At 45.3% G+C, this 23,545-nt stretch overlaps 1 protein-coding gene across 5 annotated transcripts in view; it reads left to right on the plus strand.

Annotated features, from left to right (window-relative positions):
- Window positions 1-23,545, plus strand: part of TLK1 (tousled like kinase 1) — a 706,650-nt gene that overhangs the window by 601,113 nt on the left and 81,992 nt on the right. For all 5 annotated transcript variants that reach the window (XM_063933490.1, XM_063933489.1, XM_063933486.1 and 2 more), the window contains exons 4-8: window positions 3,931-4,006; window positions 8,365-8,411; window positions 8,986-9,081; window positions 10,433-10,522; window positions 12,325-12,417. In XM_063933490.1, coding sequence (XP_063789560.1) covers window positions 3,931-4,006; window positions 8,365-8,411; window positions 8,986-9,081; window positions 10,433-10,522; window positions 12,325-12,417 — 402 coding nt within the window. The remainder of the gene's footprint in view (window positions 1-3,930; window positions 4,007-8,364; window positions 8,412-8,985; window positions 9,082-10,432; window positions 10,523-12,324; window positions 12,418-23,545) is intronic.

Here is a 23,545-nt window from a genome sequence, read left to right on the forward strand (position 1 = left end):
TTCATCTCCTCAAAGAGGTCGGGGCTTTTACTCGGGTCTTTTTCTCGTAGACAAGCCGGATGGTTCGTTTCGACCCATTCTGAATCTGAAAGCTCTCAACCCGTACCTCTCATCCCAAAAATTCAAGATGGAATCCATTCGCTCAATTATCGCAGCCATGGAGCCAGGGGAATATTTGGCTTCAATAGACATAAAAGACGCCTACTTACGATTTGGGTAGGACATCAATCTCTTCTGAGATTTGCAGTCGGTCCGTGGCATTTTCAGTTACGGGCCCTTCCCTTTGGTCTCTCTACGGCTCCCCGGGTTTTTACAAAAGTTATGGGTCATGTCGTCGCAGTTCTCCGTTACCAAGGGGTCAACATCACTCCATACTTGGACGACCTGTTGGTCAAGGCCCCGTCAGCGGAGATTCTCACTCAGAACCTGCGTCTTAACGACAGAGACCCTACAGTCGTTTGGGTGGATAATCAACTTTCCAAAGTCGTCTTTACTCCCTTCACAGAAAATGTTTTTTCTGGGACTTTTATTCAACACCAACAGCCAGAAGGTGTTTCTTCCTACGGACAAAATTCAGGATTTGCAGTCCAGAATCCGGACCCTGTTACACTTACCGGTAGTATCGGTCCTCAGATGCATGCAGGTGCTGGGCAAGATGGTGTCCTCATTCGAGGCAGTCCCATACGCCAGATTTCATGCCCGACCTCTTCAAGCTCAGATTCTCAGCTGTTGGGCTCGGCCGGATCCACGTCTCGAATTGCAGTTGATCCGCTTGTCGGTAAAGACTCGTCAGTCGCTCCACTGGTGGCTTCACAGTCACAATTTGAGGAAGGGTGCGCCGTTCACGGTCTGGTCTTGGATGATGGTCACCACGGACGCAAGCCTCAGCGGTTGGGGAGCAGTGTTCCAGACTCATCATTTCCAGGGGCGCTGGAACAATCAGGAGTCAAAATTACAGATCAACATTCTGGAATTGAGGGCGATCCGGTATGCACTCATTCAGATTCAAACCATGGTACAAGGTCATCCAGTTCGTGTGCAGTCCGACAATGCCACGGCGGTGGCTTACATCAGCAAACGGGGAGGAACTCACAGCTGGTCCGCAATGAGAGAAGTCGCTCAGATTCTCACGTGGGCGGAACGTTGTATTCCTGTGATTTCAGCAATTCACATTCCAGGAGTCGAGAACTGGGAAGCAGATTTTTTGAGTCGTCACACGATTCATCTGGGAGAATGGGAACTACACCAGGAAGTGTTTCTCTCTCTAGTGGACCGCTGGGGAATGCCAGACGTAGACCTGATGGCGTCCCGGCTCAACAAAAAACTTCCTCATTACGGCTCAAGGACTCCGGATCCTCAAGCATTTCTGATCGATGCTCTAACAGCCCCGTGGCAGTTTCAGCTGGGTTACGTGTTCCCGCCAATTCCATTGCTTCCACGTCTACTTCAACGCATTCGGCGAGAAGGTCTCGCAATAATTCTGGTGGCTCCAGATTGGCCGTGACGACAGTGGTACACTCTTCTACGCAGCATGGTCGTCGGAGACCCCTTTCGCCTCCCTCTGCGACCAGATCTTCTTCTTCAAGGACCTTGTCACCACCCAGATTTAAATCGGCTGGCTTTGACGGCTTGGTTCTTGAATCCAACATTTTGAAAGCAAAAGGTCTGTCTCGTTCGGTTGTTCAGACGATGATTCGGGCTAGAAAACCGGTGACTTCTGGCATTTACCATAGGGTATGGCGTATTTACATTGCTTGGTGCGAAAAACGGGGCTTGACTCCGCATTTGTTTAGACTTCCTCGCCTGCTCTCTTTCCTCCAGGAGGGTCTCGATAAGGGCCTGAGGCTTTCTTCCCTGAAGGGTCAGGTTTCAGCATTGTCGATTCTTTTTCAAAAGAAACTAGCGATCATTCCAGAGGTTCAAACATTCCTGCAGGGAGTACTTTGAATTCAACCACCTTTTGTTCCCCCGGTTCCTCCCTGGGATTTAAACTTAGTACTTACGGCCCTTCAAAACTCTCCATTTGAACCTTTGGAATCTGTGGAACTACGTTATATAACGCAAAAAGTTGTTTTTCTTTTAGCTATTACCTCAGCTAGACGAGTGTCTGAGTTGGCGGCTCTTTCTTGCAGGCCGCCATTGTTAGTGTTTCATGAGAACCGGGTGGTTCTCCGGACTAAACCTTCTTTCCTTCCAAAGGTTGTTTCAGCATTCCATTTAAATCAGGACATTGTTCTTCCGGCTTTTACTCCGTTGTCTTCTCCTGGAGAGAACTCTAAATTGGCCCTCCTGGATGTTGTTCGGGCCTTACGTATTTATTTGGATCGCACGGAGTCGTTTCGTCGTACGGATACCTTACTGGTTTTGATTGATGCTCCCAAACGAGGTTGGCCGGCATCCAAGAACACTGTGGCCCGTTGGGTAACTTCGACCATCAGACAGGCTTACGTGTCTTCGAATGTTTCGGTTCCGGACTCAATTAGGGCTCATTCGACTAGAGCTGTTGGAGCCTCTTGGGCTGTTCGCGGTGGTGCATCTATTGAGCAACTGTGCAGGGCGGCGACCTGGTCGTCAGTCCATACTTTCACAAAGTTTTACCGTTTTCATACTTTTGGTTTGGAGACTGCCTTGGTTGGGCGTCGTATTTTACAGACTGCTATGCAGTCAGCATCTCCCTCCTCTCATTAGCTTGCTTTGGGAAATCCCATAAGTAACGGCGCAGCGTCCCCCAGATGGAGGACGGAGAAATAGGGATTTTTGTTTACTTACCGTAAAATCTCTTTCTCTGAGTCCATCTGGGGGACGCTGCGATCCCTCCCATGGTTTTGTCTGGTTAATTGGTTGTTTTTTTGTTCTGATCTATCTCCTTTGGCTTGGCTAAACGTTAACTGAATATGGCTGAGCAGGAAGGAGATGGGAGGGGTTAGAGGGGGGAGGAGTCAGCTTTTGATAGATTCTGTGCCAAACTCCACTACCACACACCTCTAACCCACAAGTAACGGCGCAGTGTCCCCCAGATGGACTCGGAGAAAGAGATTTTACGGTAAGTAAACAAAAATTCCTATTTTTTGTGTTGATGAGTGGAAGAAATATAATCGGCAGCGAGGCATACATACAGGGCAGGATTCAAATCTTTTATTGCCCCCGATCTCCCGACTAAAGTGATGGGAGATCGCGGGGTGATATTCTAATGACCCCTGTTTTCACACTGATCGCGCCCACAAGAGACTGGTTTAGCCGAGTAAAGCAGCTAAACCTGATTAAACACATGGGCGCGATCATGAAAAGTCCCGTTTTGACGTTCAAACGGATCACTTTTCGCGCATTTCAGCTCACCACCCCTTGGGGTGGTGAGCTGAAATGCTGATATCGCACCCATCGGCAGTAACATTTGAATACTGCCGGCGGCGCGATGGGTGCGGGAGGGGGGGGACATAAGATTTGAATCCCGCCCACAGTATGATATGTTACGTAGGGTAAAAGCTTACATTTAGATGCCAGCCAGACACTTTTAGGAGCCTATCCGTATCTATACCTCATAAGCAAACCAGGACCTGCAGGAAGAGGACCGTTGAGTAGGTGATCAGTAGAAGATGTTGTTGTTATCCCAGCACTCGGGATCCTTACTGCAAGTACTGGGGTTAGGGTTAAGCTGCGGGGAGTGTGGGTTACGTTTAAAATACTTACAAAAATCCATTAGGATTTGGAGCATCAGGTTGCTGCTATCTGCAATCTGACAGTCTGGATGGTGTGCGTCGGGATAGCTATACCAACCAGGTTTGTAGTGAGCCAAAGTATAGGGAAAATATTCTGTCTTTGAGAATATGGTTGGATATAGTATGTATAAACCGTGGGGTAAATCTGCCCTGGCAATTAGTCTTTGTTACCAGACACTTGACTTTCTTCCTCTCTCCTAATCATGCATTTTAGACCCCAGAAAAGAAACAGTCGGACTCTACAAGGGGAAGGAAGAGGAAAGCGGAAAATCAAAGTGAAAGCAGTCAAGGTAATTAATAAAGTATCAACACTGGAAATTATATGGATTTTATTAGCTTTATAACAGTAGGTCTATATGACTTTAAGGTGAAACCCAAATGTCTGTCTGTCCTTTTATTGCTCACATTTAAGCTACAGGATAAGGTCACTTTTGATGTAGACATTGGTTGGTTAGTGTAAAGGGCCTTATACACGGGAGAGATGTGTACTGAGTGAACCGCTCAGCACACATCTCTCCCGCCGCTCAGCACAGCGGGATGTGTGCTGAGCGATGCGGGGGAGGACAGGGGGCCGCTCATTTCACCCAGCGGGTGAAATGAGCGACGTGCTAGATTGGCCTTCATGCAGGCTCAATCTAGCATCGGCTATCGCTGAGGGGGCTACACACGAGTGATCTATGCTTAAAATCTAAGCAATCTAGTAAGATTGCCTAGATTTAAAGCATGGATCTCTCCGTGAGTACCCCCCTTAAGGAATGTCCTGCTGCAGAGATAACGGAGCCGCACTGAAGGTACTCAGAGGCATTCACTTTATGTGCATGCAGCGAATGACGAGGAACCTCTCACCAGGGCACTGGTAGCGGGAAACCAGGGAATATAGTAGTGAGGCCTCTATATGCTACTGTCATGTCATTCAGCCGTGCATTGTATGAGCAGTCTCAGAGAGCCGTCTTCACCTGTTCTCTGTGGTATTTTCCGTGCTCTAGACACTGACCGCACACTCCTCTTGCCATTATATCACGCTTTAAATCTATTGTATTGTGAGAAGATTATCTCCCTTAAATAAGACTGAACACTGGGTTCCAGAAAGAGATAAGTGGATTATGGAGCACAGATAAATGTTATCAGTCTGCTGAAAGGTGAGCGCTGCAAGCAGACTCCATGACCTCATCACAGTTAATGTGCAAAGTTCTGTAATGAAGATATAATTGTATATTTGACATTCCACAAATGGCAGGGAAAATCATTAACGTCTATTTTTTTATTTATTTAAAGAATACTTGAGGTAGAAGTTTTACAATATCTGAAAACACATTAAGACATTTCCGTTTCCCTGTGTTCCACTAGGCATATGCTGGAGGTTTTGTGGAGACCTTTGGCAGCAATATATGGATTAATATGTGCATTCTGTTTGCGACAACCAGCCAACTTCTCTCCATCTTGTGATGTCACAGAAATAGGCGGACAGTGCATGTTTTGAATAAATACCTTTTTTTATTTTTTTTATTTTTCATTTACAGATTGAGTATCCCATATCCAAATATTCCGAAATACGGAATTTTCTGAGCGAGATAGTGAAACCTTTGTTTTCTGATGGCTCAATATACACAAACTTTGTTTAATACACAGTTATTAAAAATATTGTAGTAAATGGCCTTCAGGCTGTGTGTATATGAAACTTAAATGAATTGTGTGTATGTACACAAACTGTGTAATGCACAAACTTATTAAAAATATTGGCTAAAATTACCTTCAGGCTGTGTGTATAAGGTGTATATGAAACATAAATGCATTCTGTGCTTAGACTTGGGTCCCATCATCATGATATCTCATTATAGTATGCAGTTATTCCAAAATACGGAAAAATACGATATCCAAAATACTACTGGTCCCAAGCATTTTGGATAAGGGATACTCAATCTGTATTTCAATAAAACAGGGGTATGTATATTAATTAGTCTTTTACTTGTACTATGCTATACGTTTTAGATTTTAGGTATGTAGATACACTTCAAATCTGCCACCTGTAAATGCTGAAACATTTGCTTGCTATATAGTTATCTGGGTCCCAATTGACCTTGTCTAGCAACTCACCTCTCCCTCCTGAAATGCCCAGCTGGCCTCTCCCTCCTGACTTACCCAGCTCCCATCTCTCTTCTCATTTGCCGGCAACATGCATTCCCAGTTCTGGGCTTCCGTCGCAGGCTGCTACCTGTAACGCGTGGGGGCTCCTCCTGCGTCCCGACGTCCTCTCATTCCAGCCCGTACATGTTTGCCTCCCACCCAAGATGTGTTCCCAGCACAGTCTAGCTCACCACTTCCTGGGCAGATGACTAGGGTGGTGAACCTGGTACGAGGGCATGAAGATGGAGGGCAGCCTTGATGGCATAATCCCCTACCCACCATCCTATCCCCACCTACATGCCCACAGCACACAACTGCAGCATTGGCGCAGCAGAAACACTGCACCCAATCTCCGGGGTCCAGGCAGAAGAAGTGTCCTCCTACTTATAGGTCTTTCCCCCTACATTGGACGATAGTGATTTTTTCTACTAGTTGGAACGATGTTGTTTGCTGTTTTTTGGCACGTGGGAGCAAACGATTGATTATAGTTTGCTCTCACACACTGGCCGATTATAACTCCAACCAGCCTGGCTGGAATGATATTGTTCTGATGTTTGGTCAGCTTAAGGCAGCTAAGGGCAGATAATGCTGCTAATTCATGTTGTGGGCCAGGTTCCCGATTCTTACATGCCCATTAAATAGGATTTCTACAGAGGTCCCCAGCAGAGAATAGCATTGTGGGACCAGCAATTGGGCAGCTTATTAAGGACATATAGTATTAAGCTTCATGCAGCAGACTTGGATTTAGGACCCACCCTGTGGAGGAGTTTTGCTGAATTTTACTTTTACCTGAGATATCAAATGCTTTTCCAGTGGAGCTACGCTGAGATCAACAATGCAGTGCAGGTTTTCTGTCACCCATTTGTGAGACATGTGCTGCTTCAAAAATAGATCTTGATCCATTTTTATTGAACAAACTCTCTTCATGGCTGTGCTCATTATATAATTCAGCAGCCTGCAGCATTTGTGCTCTTGTCTGATCATGGTGACATGATGTAGGTGAGATTCTTTCTAATCATCCATAGCTACTGACGTCTCATCCACCGGTCAGTAAAGAGAATCTTTTATGTTGCAGCTCGGTGGCAGATGTTGTATTGGTTTAAATCCCTGGAATGCAACAAGAGAATCTAAACTGTGTGCAGTCATTTATACAGGTTTAATGGGCCCCTTACTTCACACTGGTTTTTATTTACTATTATATTGAATGTTAATGAGTACTACAGTATTGTGTGAGAGTTACAGGCATAAGTACAATTTGTAGAGCAAAATAAGTTATGGAACACTGCTTTCAACATTAAAATTATACATAAATACGTTTTGAGAGAGGTGTAAACACATATTTGGTTGTATATTTAATATACAGTTAAAATACTGTACTTGGCTTTCCTGCACTGTACATATCTGTCATGACAGGACTTATATGTCCTGGCTTCTGAGCATAAGTGACAGCTTTTGTTTCCGGCAATGTGACCAGGAACTGTTAGGTCATAACCCCGGGCACAAAATTGCAAAAGCACAACACAAAAGCTAAGCACTATTTCCAGTGTGTGTGTGAAGGGGACCTCCTACCCACTGGTGGGGTTTTTTTTTCCCCCTCGCTCCCCCTGTCTTATTTTAACTACATGTTTGGTGTATTCTTGTAACATTACAGAATAGAAAATACAACTGTGCAAAAACCTGAATGTGGTTTTTAGTGGCCGATCCATTTACGTTGGTAGCAAGACACCAGTGGGTATGAGTGCTTGACCTCAAATTAAGTACTTAACGTGTTTTTGTGGTAGCAAAAAGAGCTGTATAATAAAGAGTTTGCTTTATTACACTCTAATCTCGCCTTTCCATTGCAGCTGTTAACAAACCGTTTTACGTTTGGACTCTCCACATCACCCCCTTTAGTTAGGGAGCACACCGTCCACCTCCCCAGTGTCAGTGCAGCAGAGAAGTCTGAGTGGGAGACTCCACTTGCTTTGATTAGGGGTGTGGGTATGATAGCACAGGTCCAGCCTTGGCAGCCCGCGCCCCTATTATGGGTGTTACATATTAGGCTTGGGCGAAGGCGTGGTATACTTTTTATTTTGATGAGTCAGGTTTTGTGGTCCTACCTATAATTGTATATTTGTTATTGATACTAGTGACCCACTGGTAGTTCCCTATGGGGGAGACTTATCACACCTTCTAAAGAGTGGAGAAGTGGATAAGTTGACCATATCAACCAGTCTACTATTTAGCATTTTATTGAATGTACTTGATAGATGCTAGTAGAAGTTTATGGGTGCCACCAGCAACTTCTTCACTTGGTCACTTATTAGAAGGTACAGTTCTCTGTTACTGGAGCTGCCTATTCTGTTCTTTGTCAGAACACAAGTTTGTACAATTATTTACATTAATATCACTGTCTGTATTTTTAAAATGACACAATAACTGTACTGTGTAGAGCTGTATAAAGTAGGATCAAATATACAGTAGATTCTGGAATATGTGCCTAAGACTTGCGTGTATTAATTACACCCTCCCCCCTTTTCTGTAGGAAAGAATAGTGGCGGCCGTGGTCATAAGATAAGCGACTATTTTGATGTAAGTATATAATGTGTGTCGAGAAGGAACATTCTCCAAAGTGAAGATCTAGCTTTGTGCTTATCATAGTCTTGGTGGCTGATTTCCTATAGCTGCATGCCCATTTTAATGTGCTGTGAAGATGGCATGTGTTGTGGCACCTGGCTACAGTAGCACATTGTAATGTTCTGCACTTTTTTGTTTAAAGATCTTAATGATTTGCTTAGAATCACTCCATGGGCGCCTCCGCTTAGAACATTGCATTTAATGCATTGCTGCTGTACTGCAGGCAGGAACCTCTGCTACAGCGGTCTTATAACTGATGCCGTGGTGCACCCCACCCATTCACAGCTCTCTGGCAACTGTATATTGCATGTTTGGTTACTGTAAAGAGGCAACTGCTGTCAGTATATGCCTCTGTACAGTAGTCGGAAGAGCAGACCCTACAACTCACTGCGGAGCACAAATGATGGGGTAATATTAAAAAGGAAATAATGTGTCTGGGCTCCAGGTACTTTGTGAAAAGTCAAATTGTTATTCCAGGAAGTGCAGAAAGTTATTCCAGAAAGCTTACCATGTTTGCCTGTCTCCTCAGTACCAAGCTGGGAATGGTTCCAGTCCTGTAAGAGGCCTGCCTCCTTCTATACGGTCTCCACAGAATTCCCACTCACATTCCACACCTTCGTCTTCTGTGAGTCGCAACTCAATTTCATGATCTTTAGTACTTGTCAAAATTACTGGTGGATCCATGTATCTCGTACACGTTTTCATAATGAATGCATCTAATAACTGGTTTTATTGGTCTCCAAGTTAATTAATTGAAGCCAATGTGTTATTACCCAGTACAAGTCCTGCTATAAAGGGCATTTGTGTCGCTCTGTGTTTCCTTGTAAGGTTTCTCCAGTATTGCCCAAACCCCATTTAATATACACCTATAATAAATATCCTCCCCATTATTTTAAGCTGTGTTTGACAAGGGCATTCAATTAGTGACATTTTTTCGAACAGTCAAAAAAAGGCACTGTTTGCCAGTTTTTAGGTAGAATTTACATTCAACCTATTGAACCTCTTTCCACTGGTCGAAAAATCCGGCACTGGCGGAAACCACGTGTATCGACTAATTCGCCGCCAATACACGTGTTTTGCAAATTTGCAGGTGTTTTTGCCCATTTTCGCGCAATTTTCACCCCATGCTGATTCAACAACAAAAAAAAAGAGAGAAACTGCATGGGCGAAAATGGATTAAAAAACGGGCGAAAATGGCCACAATTGAATATAGAATTTGTGCAGTTTTTTTCGACCAGGCCCCCTTAGTGAGATATTCAGTTGTTTCCGGGTGACTACGCCCAACAGAGCTAATAACTTGTTCCCCTGATCGAGCACCCATAATTTCTGCTCTCACCCTCCTGAAGTGATGAGCAGATATGTGTGGCTTTTGGGCACACTTTGGCAGTGCACTCAATAGTTTAGATGGGTTTAACCGCTTAGCGTGTCTTAATCTGGTCCATTTGGGTGCAACATGCATTAATAGTAATGGGCGACCAGTTATCGCCCTGTCTGAAGTGATAGTAGTTTGGGTGTGAGTGCTGGCAAAAAAGCAATTGACTCGCCCCTAAATTTCCCGCTTCCCTTTGTGCTTTGCAGCTTGTGGAGACATCACAACCTATAACCCAGCAGATGCTAGTAATGGTCATAAGAGCGCAGGGTGTTTGGGGGAGAGGTGCATGCTCCTGTGTCTGGAATTGGCGTCCTGTCCAGGTTGTGTGTTATACTGAGAACAGGGCCGGTGTTATGATGTTTGGGAAGGGGGTTCGTGACCAGTAATAAGTCACAGACTGGGAGTTAGAGTTGATGGAGCATGGTCTCCCAAAAGTACAATGTAATATTGTTATGTCTCTTAAAATAATGTAGGAAAACTGTACTGTCAGACATGGCCCACTTGAAACCATCAATTGCAATCTGTTCTGAAACTTCTACCTACCTAACAAAATAAATATGCCTAAAGCATTATGTGTGATATATGTATTTATTAATTTCTGAAGGTTCGACAGAACAGTCCTTCACCCACGGCATTAGCGTTTGGGGACCATCTTCTTACACCCACAAAGCAGTTATCTTATAAACTAGTTCAAGTGAGTATTACCCTCTTACCCTGCGCAGCTGTCAGAGGTCCTCAGTGTGTTTGGGCAGTAAGGAACCAGGATTACACAGTTCCTCTCCTCCATACAAGAAGAACTTGGTGACATTTAAAAACTATCATTGCTACAAATACATGGTGATTCAAAAGTCGCAGTAGACCTTTTGTTTCAAAAACTGTGCAGGAAATGGGAAAACGGAATACTCCAGTAAGGTATGGGTGAGGTGGACTATCTTTTAGGGTATGTACTGAACATGGGCGCCATCTTGAAATCGGCCATCTTAAATCTGTCGGGTTTTTTCAAATGGAAAAGGGGTCGTGTAACATGTCAAACAACATCAGATTTGAAATAGCAGTCATGGTTGTAAAGTTACAACACTTTTTTGTTGCAGGTAAAAGATAACCCACCTCACCCATACCTTACTGGTACAGTTTTTGAAACAAAAGGGTGCATTTTGAATCACCCTGTACTATATACATATGAACTCTTCTTAGCCCAGGCTTACTTGCCCTAATCCTCCTATTGTAGTTCTCTCTTATCCATGGGGTTACTGTAATACTTTGGTAGCTGCTCACAAACATCACTGTTGGCAGCCCTGGCATTTAGTAGTTTCCATCTGAATCGTTGAAGATAAATACCACAAATATTACAAAATGGGCTGTACTGTTCAGTGCACAGTCTTCCTCTCAGGCCACTTTATGTGCCCACTTCTGGAATCTCCTCACAGGCTCAAATGAGATATGCTAAATGGGGCAGTCCCAGTGACGGGTGCATTAGTGCATAGATCACTCTCCTGCAATAAAACCCTGGTCTCAGTGATACGTGTTCCACCACGGCACAGCAGTCTAGCTCCCCAGTGGCAGAGACCAAATTGGGCTTCCACCCTACCCCAGTGATACCTGTGAGAAACTTCCAACATATTCCATTGTCTCCCATGGAATTAGAGAAAAGGATTTATCAGGTAAGAACCAAACTCCCGTTATCTGTTCATATGAGTCAGGGAAGCTGTTGCTGGGGGTTCAGTGAAGATGAGACATCCATCAAGTCGCTGCATCGGGCACCATACACTACAGCAACATGTCTGACCCTCATGTCGCATAAGGTTTCCCTTGAATCGCCCGGCAGCCTCCTAGGCGGCAGGATCGCATACGATACATTGTATGTGGTCTTTTTGCATACGATGATGTATCTTATGTGATCCCAGCCATGCCAGGAGGAACCGACATATCATAAGTGCAGCACTAACGACCTATTGGCTCCCATCCGATGCTCACGGAACATCGGATTGGATTGGATGTAAAACGCATCCGATTTGCCACTTTTCATCCGATTTTATCGGCCCGACAATTGGATGAAATCGGGCATTATCGTTGTAGTGTATGGGGCCATTTAGTCATGTAACTTTTTACTACAGCTGTATAACAGTACTTGGGGCATAATATAAAATGTAAGTAAAGCTGTCCATCCATTGTAACCGACACTGGCAAATCACAATTTTTTTGAATGAAGGCAGAACAAAGCGCATTGATACGTTTTGGTAGACTAAACACAGAATGTGGCCCTAAAAATGCTCTCTACACTATATCAGAGGGCATGTTTCACCCGCAGCTGGATAGGGCTGTTATATTAGGAAAGATGCGGAGTATCTTCCAAACTTCAGTCTTTATAATTGGAGTGAGAGGAGTTCACTATAAAATATATTTACATTGGAGGACAGCTTTTTAATTTATTTTAATAAACTCTTGGCTGTGAAAGAGAAATTATTCTATATACCCATGTATGCTTATCTATTCTAGACGGATCTCACAATGCTGAAACTTGCTGCCCTAGAAAGTAATAAAAATCAAGATCTCGAAAAAAAAGAGGGCAGAATAGACGACTTGCTCAGGGTGAGTAAATGGAATAATGATGAACCTGTGGCATTCCTATTTTGTCACATTTGTGTATGCACCATATTTCAAGTACAGTATGTGCATGTATTTGTGACCACCTGGTATGTTGCTTTGTGTAATTCTCTAATTAAATTCTATGCACCTGGTTAGGTAATTGTATCTTATTATGTTACTTATAGACATAACACATGATTAGGTAGATTGAATGTAATAATATTGCTATGTGTTTGTTTGCTGTTTTAGCTGCAACTGTTGCCCTGTCAGCATAATGCCTTGCATTGTAACTGCAGTGCTGTGGATTACGTGACAAAATAAGACTTTTATTTTACAGACCAATAAAATAATGGTTGTCTGAACCTAAAATTAGAGCTCTACATAGCAGCAGTAAATAGTAAAGTAGCAGTAAAAGTGCTAAGGCACTGGGATAGACCATAGGCATTATAAAGGGGTATATGCAATTGCGGTCGAATTCCCGAAATTGTCGAAAAACTGGACTTTTTCGCCCAAAAAAAAAAATCGACAATGCAATTCAGTACTTTCCGTCAAAAAAACGGACTTTCAAAATTCGACTTTTTGAAATTCGACATTTGTCAAATTCGACATTTCTGCAATGGTACAAATGCAGCAATTCGCCAAAAGTATATTCAATTGAAGTTTGGAAATTCGACAACAGTGCTTTTAGACAGTAAATTCGTCATTTTCAATCCGCCACACTTTGGTGGGGGAATCTAATAAAAAAAAATTAAAACATGTTTTTTTTTGGTGTTTTTTTTATTGGTAATAGCATATCTATTTATATTAGAAGGGATTAGGTACTTGGTTTGTCTATTTTGGAGGCACAAGTATTATTTAGATATTTTTAAAAATATAATTTTTTTTAAAAATGGAATGGTAAAATCCCGAAAAAAAATGGCGTGGGGTCCCCCCTCCAAAGCATAACCAGCCTCGGGCTCTTCGAGCCGGTCCTGGTTCTAAAAATCCGGGGGGGAAAATGACAGGGGATCCCCCGTATTTTTAAAACCAGCACCGGGCTCTGCGCCTGGTGCAAAAAATACGGGGGACAAAAAGCGTAGGGGTCCCCCGTATTTTTTACACCAGCATCGGGCTCCACTAGCTGGACAGATAATGCCACAGCCGGGGGTCACTTTTATACAGCGCCCTGCGGCCGTGGCATTAAATACCCAACTAGTCACCCCTGGCCGGGGTACCCTGGGGGAGTGGGGACCCCTTCAATCAAGGGGTCCCCCCCCCCCCCAGCCACCCAAAGGCCAGGGGTGAAGCCCGAGGCTGTCCCCCCCCCCCCCCCATCCAAGGGCTGCGGATGGGGGGCTGAAAGCCTTGAGAAATGTGAAAGAATATTGTTTTTTCCAGTAGTACTACAAGTCCCAGCAAGCCTCCCCCGCAAGCTGGTACTTGGAGAACCACAATTACCAGCATGCGGGAGAAAAACGGGCCCGCTGGTACCTGTAGTTCTACTGGAAAAAAATACCCAAATAAAAACAGGACATGCACACCGTGATAGTAAAACTTTATTACACACATGTCGACACACACATACTTACCTATGTTCACACGCCGACCTCTGTCCACTTGTCCAAGTAGAATCCACGTGTACCTGTGAATAAAATTATACTCACCTCAATCCAGTGTCCAGGTTATAATCCACGTACTTGGCAAAACAACAATACGAACACCCGGACCAAACGGACTGAAAGGGGTCCCATGTTTACACATGGGACCCCATTCCACGAATGCCGGGACCCCACGTGACTGCTGTCACAGAAGGTCCCTTCAGCCAATCAGGAAGCGCTACTTCGTGGCACTCACCTGATTGGCTGTATGCGCGTCTGCTGTCAGACAGCGCATCGCACAGCTCCCTCCATTAGTTTCAATGGTGGGAACTTTGCGGGTAGCGGTGGGGTTACACGCGGTCAGCCGCTGACCGCGGGTTACCTCACCGCTGACGCAAAGTTCCCACCATTGAATATAAAGGAGAGGCTTTGCGATGCGCTGTCTGACAGCTCAGACGCGCATACAGCCAATCAGCAGAGTGCCAGGACGTTGCGCTCGCTGATTGGCTGAAGAGACCTTTCTGTGACAGCAGTCACGGGGGGGTCTCTGCATTCGGGGAAAGGGGTCCCATGTGTAAACATGGGACCCCTTTCAGTCCGTTTGGTTCGGGTGTTCGGTTTTTTTTGTGTGCCAAGTACGAGGATTATTTTAAAAGATCCGGACACTGGATTGAGGTGAGTATAATTTTTTTTCACAGGTACCCCGGATTCTTCAGTGACGAGGGGGGCGTGGCAGTCGGCGGGTCAACATAGGTAAGTATGTATGTGTCGGCATGTATGAAATAAAGTTTTACTTTCACGGTGTGTGTCTCCAGTTTTTATTTGGGTATTTTTTTCCCAGTAGAACTACAGGTACCAGCGGGCCCGTTTTTCTCCCGCATGCTGGTACTTGTGGTTCTCCAAGTACCAGCTTGCGGGGGAGGCTTGCTGGGACTTGTAGTACTACTGAAATAAAAACAATATTCTTTCAAATTTCTCAAGGCTATCATTCCCACATCCGCAGCCCTTGGATGGGGGGGACAGCCTCGGGCTTCACCCCTGGTCCTTGGGTGGCTGGGGGGGGGGGACCCCTTGATTGAAGGGGTCCCCACTCCCCCAGGGTACCCCGGCCAGGGGTGACTAGTTGGATATTTAATGCCACGGCCGCAGGGCGCTGTATAAAAGTGACCCCCGGCTGTGGCATTTATCTGTCCAGCTAGTGGAGTCCGATGCTGGTGTAAAAAATACGGGGGACCCCCTACTCTTTTTGTCCCCCGTATTTTTTGCACCAGGCGCAGAGCCCGGTGCTGGTTTTAAAAATACGGGGGATCCCCTGTCATTTTCCCCCCCGGATTTTTAGAACCAGAACCGTCTCGAAGAGCCCGAGGTTGGTTATGCTTTGGAGGGGGGACCCCACGCCATTTTTTTCCGGGTTTTTTACAGTTTTTAAAAAATCGGATCAAAATCCGTCAAATCGGCCGTTTTTCGACAGCGGGACTGTCGAATCCGTTTTTTATTGAATATGGTAAATTTCGGCACCCACTTGCCGGAATTCGACGGTCGAATTGTGTCGAATTAAAAAACGGGAGAAAAATTGCCGCGATTCGCCGCTAATTGCATATACCCCATAGAGGTGAGGTGTTAAACTAGCCGTGGTTCCATGCTGCAAGGGTCTATGAGTGTTCTGCCGGAGTGGAGCACTGGACAACACCCCAAAGTAGTATATAGTGTTGGGTTAGGTGAAGAGGCCCCTGTAACTAGTGGTTTCCTAGAACAGTGGTGCTCAACTTTTATTTTATATCTTATTTTAATTTTTTTTTTTTTTTAAAGTAGAATATCAAATAGTCATTGTGTTATTCTGGGCCTCCAATAAAAAGTAGCTTACAGTACTTTATATTGTATAGAAATGAGGGGGGACCAATCTCTAAGGTGTCATACGCAAAGTGCTGTGCGGAAAGAACTTTCTGGGTGCAGTTCAGGTGAAACGCTGTGGGAATTTTTCTAATGGCGGCACAATGTGACTGCAGCATAGATCATTTCACCTTGCACAGGAAAATAAGCGATGGTGCATACGGTGATTCTGAGTGCTGTAAGCAGCAGCACATCGGAACCATACATCGATCGGTATTTAATTGCCCCTCTGAGTAAACCGATTTGTTGAGGCCGACGAATAAAGGAAATATGACCTTTCCATATTTACCATCTTCACAAATATAAGTCAAATGATGAGACCGGCAGAGTTTTGTGGATTTAAGTTTAAGAATATTTAGTGGAAAACTGTATTCATATGTAATCCTTATTTAACTCAAAAAGCAAAGCGATCATCCTGCAAAAATCGACATTACACTTATAGGGAAGAATTCAATTGGTAAAGTATAAACATCCCGATGAGAAATGGATTACCAAGTAATGCCTATGGCGCTAGTGGTGAGTTGTTTCTCTTCAAGCTGCTAATACATCGGGGTTAGTTAGGCCCCACAACTACAATAACACAACAAATAAAAATTAGCGCTGGGAAACTGGATAGAGAATCTAACACAATTTTAATATAATAATTAAAATGATACTGTTGCAACAGATAATTACGATACGGTGTATAAGATTAAATTCGGGCATAACATAGCACTGCAAAAATTAAGAAGTTCCATATACGTTCTATATGGTTAAAACGTTGTTAGCCAGTACTCAAATAGGCCAATTCATCCCCAAGGATTCTGCCACAGTCCAGGAACAATTTGCAAGCGAATGGAAAAAACCAACTGCTATTGGAAGTGACCTTACGTGGCTTGGTTCAAGATGCTGCTTGGTCCGATTAGTTGCTCAGGTCCAATGGTATAAATGTCCAAATCGCAGAAGATGAAGGTTCCTATATCTGACTTCTAGGCTCTTATGGGGAGAAGAGGAGACAGTCCAGCTGGCCCACCGACGCGTTTCGCTGTTTCATACAGCTTTTTCAAGGTGAAAAGGAACCTTCATCTTCTGCGATTTGGACATTTATACCATTGGACCTGAGCAACTAATCGGACCAAGTAGCATCTTGAACCAAGCCACGTAAGGTCACTTCCAACAGCAGTTGGTTTTTTCCATTCGCTTGCAAATTGTTCCTGGACTGTGGCAGAATCCTTGGGGATGAATTGGCCTATTTGAGTACCGGCTAACAACGTTTTAACCATATAGAACGTATATGGAACTTCTTAATTTTTGCAGTGCTATGTTATGCCCGAATTTAATCTTATACACCGTATCGTAATTATCTGTTGCAACAGTATCATTTTAATTATTATATTAAAATTGTGTTAGATTCTCTATCCAGTTTCCCAGCGCTAATTTTTATTTGTTGTGTTATTATAAACATCCCGATGTTTATTTCATATTTTTTGGGGTGCGATCTAATTTGGACTCCTGAAAAAAAAGAAAAACATTCTCTCGCAAAAACACACAGGTTGAGTGAAACCTTATGTGTTTTTCGGGAGAAACAGCCCCATTTTTGTCCGGAAGAGGAAGGAGAAACATAATCCCTGATAAACCGCCGCTCAAGCCATCTTATCGGGGATAATTGAATAGCCCTGATGCCAACAATTACCTGCAGTCAATGTCTGCGGGTACTTTAATTCCCTACCGAAGTGCGCTAAATCATTGTTTGTAATCTAGTTGTACCCTTCTCTTGATATATTAATATGTAAATGTTACTTGATATGAAACTGGTCTTTTGTGGGGTCCAGTGCACTATTTCTATGCACTTGTTAATTATTGCACTTATAGCTAAAATAGACTAATAAAACAGTATTTCTCCTACGTTTAATTCCTGTTCTGTGAGTTCCCAGCACATTACCTTGTATCCGACCTATCATTTAACCTGTTTGCGTCTGTTCTTGCAGAGAATCGTGTAATAATTCCTAACAACGCTGTAAAACAGTATCTGGTCACTACTGGGTTTAATCCTAGCCCACAGTTCCTTCACTGTTTTAGTCCTTGTCATGTCCTTGGTTGTGCCATCCATGTTCTTACTGCTCCTTTTTAGAGTAGGCATTCCCAACCACGGTCCTCAAGGCACACTCACAGTGCAGGTTTTAGTGATATCCAGGCTGCAGCACAGATGGTTATATCAAAATAACTGAGCTACTAATTAAGTCACCTGTGCTGAAGGCTGGATATCACTAAAACCTGCCCTGTTAGTGTGCCTTGAGGACCGTGGTTGGGAATGCCTGATTTACAGGGTTAGATATAACAATGCTTTTCATAGCAGCCTGTGCAGCTAATCGGTGCTGCCATACATCTCATAGAATAGTCCTCCTATAAATACCCATCAGCACGTCTCCTATAAATAACTATTGCACAGATAAATAGGCAGGGAATTGACAGTAAATGTTAGCAATTTAGAGTCATGGAACGTCCTCAGAAGGCAGTGCAGGTTATGTTACTGGGTGCTGCGTGGTAGCACAATTAGCTTGCACAGATGCATTGGAATGTGTGATACAGCTGCTATGTACAATACAATCACACATTCAGAGCAATTCCTTTTTATTCTCACCAATTCAACACACACTTTACTTTCCTGTCTGGCTTTCAGCTCCCCCCCACCTCGTTATTGAAATTTTAGGTATCCTATATTAAAGAACTCCATGAGAATCTTAGAATTGACCTGTCACCGGGTCCTTTAAAATATGGCATTATGAGCCAATAAAAATGCTAATTTTAACATTCTGGCATGTTACTTTGCAAGAAAAGTAATGCATTTTGGAAGTGCCTACTTGAGATATATATTTTACAACACTCCCTCCCTATTCCCACCTCCTCGGCCTGTATATATATATTTTTTATTACCAGTTATTTATATAATGCACACACATTCCACAGGCGCTTTAGAGAGCATATTTGCCCATTCACATCCATCCCTGCCCCAGTGGAGGTTACAATCTATATTCCCTATCACATGTACACACACATTCATGCTAGGGTTAATTTTTTGGGAGCCAGTTCACCAACCAGTATATTTTTGGAGTGTGAGATGAAAACCACCCAAGCACGGGGAGAATATACAAACTCCACACAGTTAGGGCCATGGTGGGAATTGAACCCTTGACCTTAGTGCTGTGAGGCAGTAATGCTAACCATTACACCATCCCTACTGCCAAATCTTGCGTAAGTAGGCACCAACAACTGTCATAATGGAATCGTATATTTGGATGTAAAATGAATTGGGGGTTGCAAAAATTTATACAATCTAGTACAAAACGTTCCATTTAAGATATGTTATTTTCTCTGACGTCCTAGTGGATGCTGGAAACTCCGTAAGGACCATGGGGAATAGACGGGCTCCGCAGGAGACTGGGCACTCTAAAAGAAAGATTAGGTACTATCTGGTGTGCACTGGCTCCTCCCTCTATGCCCCGCCTCCAGACCTCAGTTAGAATCTGTGCCCGGCCAGAGCTTGGTGCTCCTAGTGAGCTCTCCTGAGCTTGCTAGAAAGAAAGTATTTGTTAGGTCTTTTGTTTTCAGTGAGATCTGCTGGCAACAGACTCACTGCTACGAGGGACTGAGGGGAGAGAAGCAAACCTACCTGCGTGCAGCTAGCTTGTGCTTCTAAGGCTACTGGACACCATTAGCTCCAGAGGGTTCGAACACAGGGCCTGTCCTCGATCGTCCGTTCCCGGAGCCGCGTCGCCGTCCCCCTTGCAGAGCCAGAAGACAGAAGAGAAGGAGATGAAATCGGCGGCAGAAGACTCCGGTCTTCATTAAGGTAGCGCACAGCACTGCAGCTGTGCGCCATTGTTCCCACTGCACACCACATACTCCGGTCACTGTAGGGTGGGGGGGGGGGGGGGGGTGCCCTGGGTGCCCTGGGCAGCAATAAAATACCCTTTGGCATAAAAATACACATAATACAGTCTGTGACTGTATATTTGTAAAACCCCCGCCATTTTTCAGTCAGAAACTGCAGGGAGAAGCCCGCCGCTGAGGGGGCGGGGCCTTCTTCCTCAGCACACCAGCGCCATTTTTCCTTCACAGTTCCGCTGGAAGCAGCTCCCCAGGCTCTCCCCTGCAGTATTCCTGATACAAGAAGGGTAAAAAAGAGAGGGGGGGCACATAAATTTAGGCGCAAATAATATATATTAAGCAGCTATTGGGAAAAATCACTCGTTATAGTGTAAATCCCTGTGTTATATAGCGCTGCGGTGTGTGCTGGCATACTCTCTCTCTGTCTCCCCAAAGGACTTTGTGGGGTCCCGTCCTCAGTCAGAGCATTCCCTGTGTGTGTGCGGTGTGTCGGTACGGCTGTGTCGACATGTTTGAGGAGGGTTACGTGGAGGCGGAGCAAGGGCAGATAAGTGTGGTGTCGCCCCCGACGGGGCCGACACCGGATTGGATGGATATGTGGAAGGTCTTAACAGACAGTGTTAACTCCTTACATAAAAGGTTCGATGACGCAGCAGCCTTGGGACAGCCGGGATCTCAACCCGCGCCTGCCCAGGCATCTCAGGGGCCATCAGGGGCTCATAAACGCCCGCTAGCTCAGATGGTAGACACAGATGTCGACACGGAGTCTGACTCCAGTGTAGATGAGGATGAGACAAATGCACAGTCTACTAAAGCCATCCGATGCATGATTACTGCAATGAAAAATGTATTGCACATTTCTGATATTAACCCGGTTACTACCAAGAAGGGTATTATGTTTGGGGAGAAAAAGCAGCCAGTGACTTTTCCCCCATCTGATGAATTAAATGAATTGTGTGAGGAAGCGTGGAGCTCCCCCGATAAGAAACTAGTGATTTCTAAGAGGTTACTGATGGCGTACCTTTTCCCGCCAACGGACAGGTTACGTTGGGAAACATCCCCTAGGGTGGACAAGGCGCTCACACGCTTATCAAAAAAGGTGGCACTGCCGTCTCAGGATACGGCCGCCTTAAAGGAGCCTGCGGATAGAAAGCAGGAAGCTATCCTGAAGTCTGTGTATACACACTCAGGTACTATACTGAGACCTGCTATTGCTTCAGCATGGATGTGTAGTGCTGCAGCCGCATGGTCTGATACCCTGTCAGACAACATTGATTCCCTCGACAGGGATACTATTTTGCTAACCATAGAACATATAAAAGACGTCGTCTTATATATGCGGGATGCACAGAGGGACATTTGCCTGCTGGCATCTAGAATTAATGCAATGTCCATTTCTGCCAGGAGAGTATTATGGACTCGGCAGTGGACAGGTGATGCTGATTCTAAAAGACACATGGAGGTTTTGCCTTATAAGGGTGAGGAATTGTTTGGGGACGGTCTCTCGGACCTCGTATCCACGGCAACAGCCGGGAAGTCAACTTTTTTACCTCCGGTTCCCTCACAGCCTAAGAAAGCACCGTATTATCATGTACAGTCCTTTCGGCCTCAGAAAGGCAAGCGGATCAGAGGCGCATCCTTTCTGCCCAGAGGCAGGGGTAGAGGAAAGAAGCTGCACCAGGCAGCCAGTTCCCAGGAACAAAAATCCTCCCCCGCTTCCTCTAAGTCCACCGCATGACGCTGGGGCTCCACAGGCGGAGCCGGGTGCGGTGGGGGCGTGTCTCCGAAACTTCAGCAACCAGTGGGTTCGCTCACAAGTGGATCTCTGGGCTGTACAAATTGTATCTCAGGGATACAAGCTGGAGTTCGAGGCGACTCCCCCTCGCCGTTACCTCAAATCAGCCTTGCCAGCTGCTCCCAGGGAAAGGGAGGTAGTACTGGCGGCAATTCACAAGCTGTACCTCCAGCAGGTGATAATCAAGGTTCCCCTCCTTCAACAGGGACGGGGTTACTATTCCACAATGTTTGTGGTACCGAAACCAGACGGTTCGGTGAGACCCATTCTGAATTTAAAATCCTTGAACACTTATATAAGGAAGTTCAAGTTCAAAATGGAATCGCTCAGAGCGGTTATTGCAAGCCTGGAAGAGGGGGATTTTATGGTGTCGCTGGACATCAAGGATGCTTACTTGCATGTCCCCGTTTACCCACCTCACCAGGAGTACCTCAGGTTTGTGGTACAGGATTGTCATTACCAATTCCAGACGTTGCCGTTTGGTCTGTCCACGGCACCGAGAGTATTTACCAAGGTAATGGCCGAAATGATGATACTCCTTCGGAAGAAGGGAGTTATAATTATCCCGTACTTGGACGATCTCCTTATAAAGGCGAGGTCCAGAGAGCAGTTGTTAGTCAGCGTAGCACTTTCTCGGGAAGTGTTGCTACAGCACGGCTGGATTCTTTATATCCCAAAGTCGCAGATGATTCCTGCGACGCGTCTGCTCTTCCTGGGCATGATTCTGGACACAGAACAGAAGAAGGTGTTTCTCCCGGTGGAGAAGGCCCAGGAATTGTCATCTCTGGTGCCCAGGAATTGTCATCTCTGGTCAGGGACCTCCTGAAACCAAAACAGGTGTCGGTGCATCACTGCACGCGAGTCCTGGGAAAGATGGTGGCTTCTTACGAAGCAATTCCCTTCGGCAGGTTCCATACAAGGATCTTTCAGTGGGATCTGTTAGACAAACTGTCCGGATCGCATCTTCAGATGCATCGGTTGATCACCCTGTCCCCAAGGGCCAGGGTGTCTCTGCTGTGGTGGCTGCAGAGTGCTCATCTTCTCGAGGGCCGCAGATTCGGCATACAGGACTGGGTCCTGGTGACCACGGACGCAAGCCTCCGAGGATGGGGGGTAGTCACTCAGGGAAGGAACTTCCAGGGACTGTGGTCAAGTCAGGAGACTTCACTACACATAAATATACTGGAACTAAGGGCCATTTACAACGCCCTGAGTCAAGCAGAGCCCCTGCTTCAGAACCAAACAGTGCTGATTCAATCAGACAACATCACGGCGGTCGCCCATGTAAACCGACAGGGCGGCACAAGAAGCAGGATGGCTATGGCAGAAGCCACAAGGATTCTCTGATGGGTGGAAAATCACGTGCTAGCACTGTCAGCAGTGTTCATTCCGGGAGTTGACAACTGGGAAGCAGACTTCCTCAGCAGGCACGACCTACACCCGGGAGAGTGGGGACTTCATCCAGAAGTCTTCACGCAGATTGTAAACCGTTGGGAACGGCCACAGGTGGACATGATGGCGTCCCGCCTCAGCAAAAAGCTAAAAAAAATATTGCGCCAGGTCAAGGGACCCTCAGGCGATAGCTGTGGACGCACTAGTGAACACCGTGGGTGTACCAGTCGGTTTATGTGTTCCCTCCTCTTCCTCTCATACCCAAGGTACTGAGGATAGTAAGAAAGAGAGAAGTAAGAACTATACTCATCGTTCCGGATTGGCCAAAAAGAACTTGGTACCCAGAACTACAAGAAATGATCTCAGAGGAACCATGGCCTCTGCCTCTCAGACAGGACCTGTTACAGCAGGGGCCCTGTCTGTTCCAAGACTTACCGCGGCTGCGTTTGACGGCATGGCGGTTGAACGCCGGATCCTAACGGAAAAGGGCATTCCAGATGAAGTGATTCCTACGCTGATAAAGGCTAGGAAAGACGTGACAGCACAACATTATCACCGTATATGGCTAAAATATGTTGCTTGGTGTGAGGCCAGGAAGGCCCCTACAGAG

Source organism: Pseudophryne corroboree, chromosome 7, assembly GCF_028390025.1.
Source record: "Pseudophryne corroboree isolate aPseCor3 chromosome 7, aPseCor3.hap2, whole genome shotgun sequence".
NCBI classification, from domain to species: domain Eukaryota; kingdom Metazoa; phylum Chordata; class Amphibia; order Anura; family Myobatrachidae; genus Pseudophryne; species Pseudophryne corroboree.